The sequence below is a fragment of the Salvelinus sp. IW2-2015 genome, linkage group LG25 (assembly GCF_002910315.2).
Source record: "Salvelinus sp. IW2-2015 linkage group LG25, ASM291031v2, whole genome shotgun sequence".
NCBI classification, from domain to species: Eukaryota; Metazoa; Chordata; class Actinopteri; order Salmoniformes; family Salmonidae; genus Salvelinus; species Salvelinus sp. IW2-2015.
Window position 1 is genome coordinate 6,583,281 of NC_036865.1, and position 11,697 is coordinate 6,594,977.

The 11,697-nt window shown below is 43.9% G+C and overlaps 1 protein-coding gene across 2 annotated transcripts in view; it reads left to right on the forward strand.

Moving 5' to 3' along the window:
* LOC111951649 (heparan sulfate glucosamine 3-O-sulfotransferase 1) overlaps positions 1-3,789 on the forward strand; it is a 29,170-nt gene extending 25,381 nt beyond the window's left edge. For both annotated transcript variants that reach the window (XM_070434882.1, XM_023969863.2), the window contains one exon: positions 2,307-3,789. In XM_070434882.1, the coding sequence (XP_070290983.1) occupies positions 2,496-3,401 (906 nt within the window). In that variant the 5' untranslated portion in view covers positions 2,307-2,495 and the 3' untranslated portion in view covers positions 3,402-3,789. The remainder of the gene's footprint in view (positions 1-2,306) is intronic.
* The last annotated feature ends 7,908 nt before the right edge of the window (positions 3,790-11,697 follow it).

Consider the following 11,697-nt stretch of genomic DNA (forward strand, 5'->3'; position numbering starts at 1 on the left):
TCTGCAAAACCATGCCCAGGTAGCCTAGCGGTAAAAAGCGTTGAGCCAGTAACCGAAAGGTCACTGGTTCGAATCCCCGAGCCGACTAGGTGAATAATCTACTTGTTCCTTTTGAGCAAGTCACTTAACTCTAATTGGTCCTGTGAGTCGCTCTGGATAAGAGCGTCCTGTCTTAAATGTAAATCATTATCATATTTACCAGCATGGTCTATTGCCGTTAGCTTTTTAGAATAGTTTGTTTCAGTATATTTTTACCAGTGGTGTAAAGTACTTAAGWAAAAAATACTTTAAAGTACTACTTAAGTAATTTTTTGGGGGCTGTATCTGTACTTTACTATTTATATTTTTGAGAACTTTAACTTTTACTCCACTACATTCCTAAAGAAAATAATGTGCTTTTTTACTTCTTACAATTTCCCTGACATCCAAAAGTGCTCGTTACATTTTGAATGCTTAGCAGGACAGGAAAATTGTCTAATTCACGCACTTATCAAGAGAACATCCCTGGTCATCCCTGCTACCTCTGATCTGGCAGAGGTAAACACACATGCTTCGTTTGTAAATGATGTCTGAGTGTTGACCCTGGCTATCAGTAAATAAAAAAACAAGAAAATTGTGTCATCCGGTTTGCTTAATATAAGACATTTTTAAATGATTTATACTTTTACGTACATTTAAAACCAAATACTTTTACTCAAGTAGTATTTTACTGGGTGACTTTTACTTGAGTCTTTCTTTTAAGGTGTCTTACTTGTACTCAAGTATGAAAATGTACTTTTTTTTGCGTATACATTGAATTAATTKAATCTTATGCTACACAAACATGATTAACATATTGATTTTTCTAAACGAATCCAATCTGTTAGTTGGACGTATTGCAACCATTGCTAAAATGGTTGTTCCTGTTTTAGATGGTTTAGGTATTGTCATTTATAAATCTTTCTAACCCTGGCAGTCATTCTGAATGCAGATTCTTGGATATCCCCACTCTGACTGGATCCCAATAGGAATAAAACATAATTTTGCAAGCTGAATTGATGCTAGTTTTGCTGGTGACCGGCATGACTAGTATGCTTGTGAACAGCGTAGTTACCAGTGTCCAAAACACAGTGACGGCTGGTCACCAATGTCCTAATATCGGTTAACACAGAACGAAAGTATGATTTAAGTTCTGGGTCCATACGTGTTGAGAAGAACTAGAATGAGGATCTGAACCGGAAGGAAGAGCTCCGTCCTCTCTCTTTGTTAGTTACGGGCAGGTCTATGAGCCAAATGTTCCCTCCTGTTCCAGAATTCGAAAGATTCTAACACCTACGAAAGTGTGATTTTATTTATTTTTGTCCAAATAACCAGTGACGGAAAAAAACGAACACTGGAACTAATAGTACTGGATCTCACGCATCACGTATCGTGACAGATCTATGGTATCATTTATGTTTACGCAGTCTGTTCACGAGAGACTACCAGTGTCCATAACACGGAGGCGGCTGGTCACCAGCATGACCAGCCTATGCCGTTTTGTTTCTCAGCAGGGAAGCCTATTTTCAGCCGGATAATGATTCTGGGAGTTTGTTTAGAGAGCCTTACCATGACCTTTTGGTGGTATTTGATGTTTATGCAACAGAGCAGTTATTTTGACTTGCATGGAGGAATCGACCTCTCCCTTAGTTTGTTATCCCGGTGAAAGTATTTGGGAAGACTTAAGGTCAGGAGGATTTAAATGTTATGGCTGTTCAGAGTCTATCCGGTATTATTAAATCCTAGTCCTCCTGGCCTAGTTCTCTTGGCCTTGTCTTTGATCTTGCTTCACATGTATAGAAAATCAGAAGGTACAGTATCCAGAACTTAACACTTCTCTTATTTCTACAGTCACACTTTGTCCTTTACGCTTAACCCCCGGCTGTCTTCATTGAAATGTTCCCGGGTGAATGTTAAGTGTATTGATTCGAGTGAGGATTATGACCCCTGGTAAAACAAAATGAAGTAGTGTGGCCTCTGTTTTGGCCCAGAGCCAGGCACTTGCATAGTTCATCCCAAAAAATGTGGCTGAGAGATCTAAATATTTTTCAGCCAGTGAAATTATGCCAGTGACTCCTGATATGGAAAGGGGGGAGATGGAAGGAAAACATTTGAAACAGAGTGAGATGAATAATAATAACCAAAAGAGAGGAAATACTTGAGACAGACTTCTATTAATTACTGGAAAGCTTTGTCAGGTTAAAGAAATTGCCTTGGGGTTATACTAGCTTTTCATGACAATCAAATGGGAAGACCTAAGTACATTTTTTCCCCTTCTGTCTCCACAGATGTGCTCTGGACTGGCTGTGATTTCTCCTCCTCATGCTCAATGGCAGACGAAGACAGCCGCTCCGTTCGTGTGAGCTTTGATCACAAAGAGATGGCTCTGATCCACAGCTAAACCTGATCCACTGCTCTCCTGTCTCTCTGACCATCTCCTCTCCTCTATTTTTCTCTCCTCGTCAACCTCCCTCACCATGGCCTGCTTGTTGGTGTCAGTGTTCCTCCTGGTTCTCCAGACTTATGCTGCCCCGTCAGAGTTTGTTCAGAGTCTGGATCTGGGCCCTGGACTCACTGCCAATGTCACTCTGTCACCACCCCCGGGGACTAGCAAACATGCCCCCCACAGCATCATCATTGGGGTGCGCAAGGGGGGGACACGCGCCCTGCTGGAGATGCTAGATATCCACCCTGAGGTAGCTGCCGCCGCCACAGAGGTGCACTTCTTCGACTGGGATGAGAACTACGCCAAGGGCTTTGACTGGTACCGTGAGCTGATGCCCTATTCCTACCCGCACCAGATCACAGTGGAGAAGACGCCAGGCTATTTCACCTCTTCCTTGGCGCCAGAACGCATCCGTGCCATGAACTCCTCCATCAAGCTGCTGCTGATCCTGCGGGACCCAACTGAACGCGTCATCTCGGACTACACCCAGGTCTACTTCAACCGCCTGGAGAACCACAAGCCAGTGCAGGCCATTGAGAATCTGCTGGTGCGCAGCGGAGCTCTCAACACCCGCTACAAGGCTATCCAGCGTAGCTTCTACGACGTGCATATGCGGAACTGGCTACGCCACTTCCCTCTGGAGCAGATCCACATCGTTGATGGGGACACTTTGATCCGGGACCCCCTTCCTGAGCTGCAGAAAGTAGAGCGTTTCCTCAACCTGCCCCCCAGGATAATGTCGTCCAACTTCTACTTCAACCAGACCAAGGGGTTCTACTGCATCCGGAGTGAGGGGCGAGAACGCTGCCTGCATGAGTCCAAAGGGCGTCCCCACCCGGCCGTCAACAGTACCGTGCTGCAACAGCTACGCTCCTACCTCCGGGAGCACAATCGTAACTTCTACCGGCTGGTGAAGCGCTCTTTTGACTGGCAGTAAGGCAGGGCACCCCTCTTCCTATGTGGACTAGTTCCCCCTGGCCCACAGAAGACTTAGGAACCATTGCCCTGTTTAAGGACTGACTGACCACTATTAAAGGGGCAAAAGCACTTTAAGAACTCTGACACCCAAACACTCCTGTCAATTGCCTTTTACTCTGCTCTGGTGTCAGCAGAGCAGTTCCACATTTACAAAATAAAGCAAGAACTTAAAATATAAGCTAACGTGGAAAAATCGCCAAGCTTGATAAGTCATTCTCTGTACTGTACCTAACAAAAGTGAAGTGATGCAGATTGCGGCAAAACAATTTTGTGAACCTGATGAATTTTTTTCTGCTTTGTTTGATATTCTTGTACTTGATAATAAATTGTTCTGCTTTAAAAATGTACATGTGGAACGGGATCTGTTTCTCATTTTGTTTCTTTGTGCTGTCCTCCAGATCCTAACCGGAGTTGTTTAGTCCAGCATGCTAAGGTAGACAGAGCCATTAGGATAAGCCTTTGATTCACTGCAGTGGAAGAAGGACATTAATGCAGGGAAATGGTTGCCCTAGAGCGCCACTTTAGTATTACAGAAATCACTAATGGTTTGGACATTGAAGGTAGTGCCTGCAGCAAAAGGGGCCGAATCGCGAGAGTCAGCAAGCTGAAGTCAGAGCTCTTCCTGTATTTTAGCACCGTTAAGTGTTCAACAGTTTGATCAGGCTGTAGAGGCAGCCAGTAAATCAGATGCGTATTGTAGTAGTTCTCACTGGAGTTGTGATTATTCAACATAAACAGAAGAGTAGCAATTACTATTTTCATCATGATTATTATCCTCGTTGATTAGGCTTTAAAGAGCAGGCAAAGCCAGGGAGACCAGTGATGATTATGTGATTTCCCTTCTGTGCTGGCTCTGACAGAGGCTAAATAAGTTCTCCCACCCCAGGGGGGACAGACATCGATGCTGGTGGCTTTATCCCTGGCCAGCAGGAATAAGGGGTGTGTTGGTCAGTCCACACAAAAAATATGAACCAATGTTTTTGCACTCAATCTTACCATCTCACATTTACTGATACTTTCTTGTGTTTATTGATATGTCCTTAGTGTATTCAACTGTAGTCTTGTTCTAAGGTTCCATCCAGCACATGCTCTCAGAATACTCAGTATTCTATTTTGACTTAGAGGAGCTGGTAGTGTTTCAAAAGTAATTTGTCATTGCAGTACTGGACCAAGGGACGTTATTGCCCTATGTCTTCACTAGGGGGCGCATAGGTCCTTCAGGAATAGTATGATGTGATGTGTCTGGACATGCTCTTTCAAGGGTTCCCCTTGTCAGTGGTGCAGGTGAAGAGGCTGTGACAGGGAACCGGTGACCCTTGCCAAGGCCTCGCTGGGGCCTGCCCCATCACGTGTGTTTCATGTGCCTGTTCACCTGGAAGAGCACACCCTGTCCTGCTTCCACAAGGAGGCCCTGTCCAGGTCACTGAGCCATCTCAGCCGTGTGTGTACATGCTTCCAGCCCGCACAGCACCCACCCACCAACCCCTTGTCTGACTGTAGACACACTCCTGGTGTGTCATGCTTTGTGTAAGTTTGTGTAAATTATAGCTCTATAAATGTTTTGTATAAAATTTTTAGATTTATGTTCTTTTCATTACTCATTTGCATGCTTGTAAGAGGGAAAGGCATTTTTACAGGATTTCTAATACAAACTCACTGCCAGATCAATGAATAACCTTGTCTGGAATATATTCCTCTATCAACTGATGCTCCAGAGTCTAGACCGCTGCTTCACCATATCACAGCAGTGACCATCGGCACTGGACTCGAAGCTCCTTTTCAATACAAAGCTGGCTACATGGTACAACAAGTATTTTTAATTCAGTCATGTCTGAGTGATATTCAGCCATATGAATCTCTCGGCTTTTTCATGTTGCAACAACAATGTCCTCATAGGCGAGGAGGACGGTCAATTGTTGCATGTTGGGTTCAATGCAAACAGCCTTGAGGGAGAGATGTTCTCAGAGACGTTAACTCCCCGTAGATCATCACCTTAAACGACCTCTTTCTCATGCAAGTTGATTGAGAAATTAACAATGAAAGGTTTAATTTTTATTTATTTTTTGCTTTGGGGAGGGTTGAGTGTGTTATTTATTTTTTGGGACATGGGAAGGTAGTGCTTTTTTTCTCCTGGTCTGTTTGCTCTTTTGCTGGTTTTACTATACACGTTCTTCCGTCCTAGACAAATGTCCTCATCTGCTTCCATGCGCCCTCCCTATATCAAGGTGTTTTGGTACTTCCCTTATGCACTACGCTTTTCCGCACGCTAACTTTTTACTATACCACAGGTCAATATAGTCTACCAGTCTGTCTGTCTGGCCCTCTATCCACCAGTCATAGTGACAATAGAGGTACAGTAGGTGGATCGTTTGTCCAGATCTGCAATAGGCTAACTAGCAATCATACCACATTATAAAACCATTCAGAGCTGCACACATTTTCTTTATGACTACACAAGAACGAATAGAAATGGGCTAACTGATCGGCAGTGGAGAGGCCAGATGCGTCATTGCGCATGAAATAAGTGAAGACATGACATGCGCAGCTCAGAAAGCTCCCCTCTTGATCTTGTTCGGGGACAATACAATGATCCTGACCCAGACCTAGCCTACAACACCACAATGCAATGAATAATTGCGTCATTGTTTTCAAGTGAGTTCAAAATTCTAGTCTAGGCTGTAAACTGCAGTGAAAAATGTAATTTGAATAACGGCCCAAAAAGCCCTGTGATTTCAATGTTTTATTCTATTTGGATCAGTTGTGGGTGTCCACCGTTTTTATAAGGTCTAGAAAGGCACAGTAGCAGGCCAGTCCGGCTGTATTTTTACTTTGAATACTGCGATGGGCTGTCTGTTGTGGGCCGGGCAGGTCCAGTTACTCAGGAAAGCGTATTGCATGCGCCACTCTGCCTCCTCTCCAATCCGAGCGGCTAGTCCTCTCGCACCTTGAACCTAAGACTTCAATATAGCCTAAACACTGTGTCATTTTAACTTTTAAAATGTGTATTACATTTGATGCAGGGCATAATAAGCACAAGCAGTCACAATGTGTTAATCTGATTAGGCTACTTCGTCCGAAATGTAACTCCAGCATCCGCAAAATGGGTTGACAACGACACCCTAAAGACTGGCAAGTGCGCTAGTCCAGTGTCACTTTTGATTATGCCTGCACATCATGGTTCACCAGCAGCCCCAAACATGTAAAGAGTAAGCTACAGACCAGCCAAAACAAGCTTGTACGAATCTTAAGCAGCTATGCAGGCCATCTGTGGGAAAAAAAGAGTACTATTAAATCCACAGAATTATCAGACTCAACCCCCAGGTACCTGCCAACTATTTTTTATTTGTTAGATATGTCCACCAGCATAGTACCAGTGCCAGATACTCTAATATTCACTGTTTTTAAACATAAGTCTATTTGGTAAAAACAAATTGTTATATGCAGGTGCTGTCGAGTAGCACAAACTACTGTACCACAGCAACTCAAAGCCATATCAACCTTAAAACCACTTGGCTAATGAGTGAATGGTATAACTTTTTTTTTTTTTGCCTGTATCTCTGTAATGTGTCTGCATCTATGTAATTCTATATGTATTTTATGTAAAAATAGAGACCATAATGGAAATATTTCCCAGGCTTTTAGTGCTGAGCGATTTAACCAACATTTCGTTTTTTTTTTAATTCTATTATTAAACAACTAATTGACTGACTTTGGTTCAATTACTTGAATTCCATTTTGATTTTTGTTTTGTTTTCTCTAGAGAGAGATCAAATCATTCATGAGAGAAATCATGTCAAGAGCTATGTGGGATGCTGGGTTGAAGGGAATTGTAGTTTTCGTTAAGCAACTATTCAACCTAGTTCAGCGTAAGAACGTGGTAATTAACTACAATGACCATAATCTATTGCGCCTGTTTTTTCCGGCGCCGACCTAGATGGATGCACTTTTACGCCTGCTAAGAATGCAAGAGTAGGGTGACTCGCTTAGCGGGTCTCGATCACAGGGCACCAATGAACACCCACTGTCCAAATAAGGGATATCTCTAGGGCAGGGGAATTAAACTATTACTCTACAAGGTCTGGACCTTGCTGGTTTTCCGTTCCACCTGATGACAAATCGCTGTTCTATCCTGCCGAAAAAGTGTAGAACCCAACAGCTGTATGTTATTCATGTCGTCGTTCAGCCACGACTCGGTGAAACATAAGATATTACAGTTTTTAATGTCCCGTTGGTAAGATATACGTCCTCGTAGTTTGTCTATTTTATTATCCAGTGATTGTACGTTGGCTAATAGGACCGATGGTAAAGGCAGATTACCCACTCGCCGTCGGATCCTTACAAGGCACCCAGACCTACGTCCCCGATATCTCCGTCTCTTTCTCCTGCGAATGACGGGGATGAGGGCCTTGTCGGGTGTCTGGAGTAAATCCTTCACGTCCGACTCATTGAGTAAAAAAAATATTATTCCAGTACGCGGTGAGTAATCGCTGTCCTGATATCTAGACGCTCTTTTCGGTCATACGAGATGGTGTCAGAAACATTAAGTACAAAATAAGTTACAAATAACCATAATAGCACAATTGGTTAGGGGACTGTAAAACGGCAGCCATCTCCTCCAGCCCCATTATCCTAAAATCCCATCAATTGTTGAAATAAGTAAATCAAATCAATGATCAAAGATTTTAATTGTTAACTGACACAGACATTGTGGCAGTGAGATCTGAATGATCTTTCAACCAAAAGGTTGTAAGTTCAAATCCAAGAGGAGGACATGTTGAGTAATAATTACTGTATCAATCAATGAGCATGTACAATGTAATCATGTATGTCAAAGTGTGTCAAATATTTAAGTTGAAAACACTGTTCAATGCACTCTGTGTGAATATCCCTAACCTTGCCAACAGACAAAATGAGTTGTGAGTGGATCAGTGGTTCACTAATCAGGACCTTGATGGACTTGGTAACAAAGTGTGATGTGTAATGTAACTTTGTTTTGGGGGGGGGGGGTGGTGTTTATTTAGGGCCATCGGGCAATGTCCTGACAACTGATACACAGAAATGCAACGTTCCCATGAAATGTGTCTAGAATACTAATAAACTCAGCAAAAAAAGAAATGTCCCTTTTTCAGGACTGTCTTTCAAAGATAATTCGTAAAAATCTAAATAACTTCACAGATCTTCATAGTAAAGGTGTTTAACACTGTTTTCCATGCTTGTTCAATGAACCATAAACAATTAATGAACATGCACCTGTGGAACGGTCGTTAAGACACTAACAGCTTACAGACGGTAGGCAATTAAGGTCACAGTTATGAAAACTTAGGACACTAACGAGGTCTTTCTACAAACTCTGAAAAACACCAAAAGAAAGATGCCCAGGGTCCCTGCTCATCTGCGTGAACGTGCCTTAGGCATGCTGCAAGGAGGCATGAGGACTGCAGATGTGGCCAGGGCAATAAATTGCAATGTCCGTACTGTGAGACGCCCTAAGACAGCGCTACAGGGAGACAGGACGGACAGCTGCTCATCCTCACAGTGGCAGACCACGTAACAACACCTGCACAGGACCGGTACATCCGAACATCACACCTGCAGGACAGGTACAGGATGGCAACAACAACTGCCCGAGTTACACCAGGAACGCACAATCCCTCCATCAGTGCTCAGACTGTCCGCAATAGGCTGAGAGAGGCTGGACTGAGGGCTTGTAGACCTGTTGTAAGGCAGGTCCTCACCAGACATCACCGGCAACAGCGTCGCCTATGGGCACAAAACCACCGTCGCTGGACCAGACAGGACTGGCAAAAGGTGCTCTTCACTGACGAGTTGCGGTTTGTCTCAGCAGGGGTGATGGTCGGATTCGCGTTTATCGTCGGGGCCGTCATGGTCTGGGGCGGTGTGTCACAGCATCATCGGACTGAGCTTGTTGTCATTGCAGGCAATCTCAACGCTGTGCGTTACAGGGAATACATCCTCCTCCATCATGTGGTACCCTTCCTGCAGGCTCATCCTGACCTGACCCTCCAGCATGACAATGCCACCAGCCATACTGCTCGTTCTGTGCGTGATTTCCTGCAAGACAGGAATGTCAGTGCTCTGCCATGGCCAGCGAAGAGCCCGTATCTCAATCCAATTGAGCACATCTGGGACCTGTTGGATCGGAGGGTGAGGGCTAGGCCCATCCCCCCCCCCAGAAATGTCCGGGAACTTGCAGGTGCCTTGGTGGAAGAGTGGGGTAACATCTCACAGCAAGAACTGGCAAATCTGGTGCAATCCATGAGGAGGAGATGCACTGCAGTACTTAATGCAGCTGATGGCCACACCAGAAACTGACTGTTACTTTTTAATTTTGACCCCCCCCCCCCTTTATTCAGGGACACATTATTCCATTTCTGTTAGTCACATGCCTGTGGAACTTGTTCAGTTTATGCCTCAGTTGTTGAATCTTGTCATGTTCACACAAATATTTACACATGTTAAGTTTGCTGAAAATAAACACATTTTACAGCGAGAGGGCGTTTTCTTTTTTTGCTGAGTTTAAATTATGTTGTGAGAACATGGCAACCATGTTCTGTGTATGTTTGACGTGACATTGTTGCAATACTCTCCTTACACTCAGAAAACTGGACACGTGAATGTTCTTGAAACGTCCCATAAAACGCATCTGGAACGTCAATGTTGTGTATTCTGAGAACATTTAAACAATGTCCTAGATAAGAGAACATTCCTTTAATGTAAAACATAACTTTAACACCAGAACATGCTAAACAAGTTTTCTAACAAACAGAATGTACCCCTAATTAATGGAAAAACTGGACACTGAAACATTACGGGTAGCATTACAAATACATTCTCTCTCCCTAGAATTGTTAGCTGGGCTGAGATATTGAGAGATGAGAAGAAAGAACACAAAACAACATTTCTAAACTGATCATATGTAAATGATGGAACACTGTACCTCATAAGGTTTACACCTCCGCTCTGTGTAATTAGCTATTCATTTGTTTGTGGATTTTCAATTGCCTTCACAGTGCAGAGGGCTTGGTTTTTGATGTGTTCCCATAGCGGCCTTTACTGAGAGGGGGAAAGCAGCTGCATTTAGGTCACAGGGAGGGGAAAGGAGGCTTGTCTCTGCTCATCTGGGCCCTCAGCATAAAAGCCCTGTGATTTATTAATTTAGATGACAAGGGAAGATGTAGATGTTAGAGTAGTAGGTGTAAAATCAGGGGCACACAGGGTAAATGTGCGGTAAAACCTGACTGGCTGCTGTAAAAAAGCCAGACTGTGTTTATGAGAGTGACTGAATTACCGCTCATATTTAGCCCCCCCCAAAAAGTATTCCTTACCATACCGTCTTATTATACCGTCTTCTGTTAATGAGTGGAGAGCGTGAAAGTCAGACATGCTGTGTGGATGGGGGCTTGTGTGGAAGAGAGTAGGCCTACAGTCAAGTGCACCTTTCACACTGATGTTTCCTTGTGTGGTCACTGGGCAATGCTCCAATGGGCTTTCATCTGGTGAATGGATGGGATCATGCACACTAAATGCACACTAAATGTTCTCATCATAATGTCTGAATGTTGATAGATAAACTCTGTTCTGGTGCTGAAACCCCTCAGTCCTCTCTCTTTTCTCCACTTCACCATTCACCCCTACCCCAGGAGTTCCTGTCTATTTACATTCTGGGCTGGCAGAAATGTGGCGGGAGGGATTTCCACTCCAGAATGAGAAATCAGTTCCCATCTGAGCGAACTGTTTAGCTTTTAGTCCTGCTCGGTTTTTTCCCTCTGCCAAACAACAACAGTCTGAGTGAACAGGCTAGTAATGGCAAACGGTATCATCTCAACGCAAGGTAAAGACGTGAGTAAGACCTTTAAGCAGGTCAACATTCACCAGGCCACTGGGCCAGACGGATTACCAGGACGCGTACTCAGAGCAGCTGACCAGCTGGCAAGTGTCTTCAATTACATTTTCAGCCTCACCCTGACCCAGTCCGTAATATCCACATGTTTTAAGCAGACCACCATCATCCATGTGCCCAAGAATGCCAATGTAACATGTCTAAATGACTGTTGCCCCGTAGCATCATATCTGTAGACATGAAATGCTTTGAAAGGCTGGTCATGGCTCACAACAACACCATCATCCCAGACACCCTGGACCCACTCAAATTCGCATAGGGCCCGATTCAGACTTAGGAAATGTACGCCTTCCCAATGCACTTCTTAGTAGTTTTTAGTAGGTATTCAGACTTT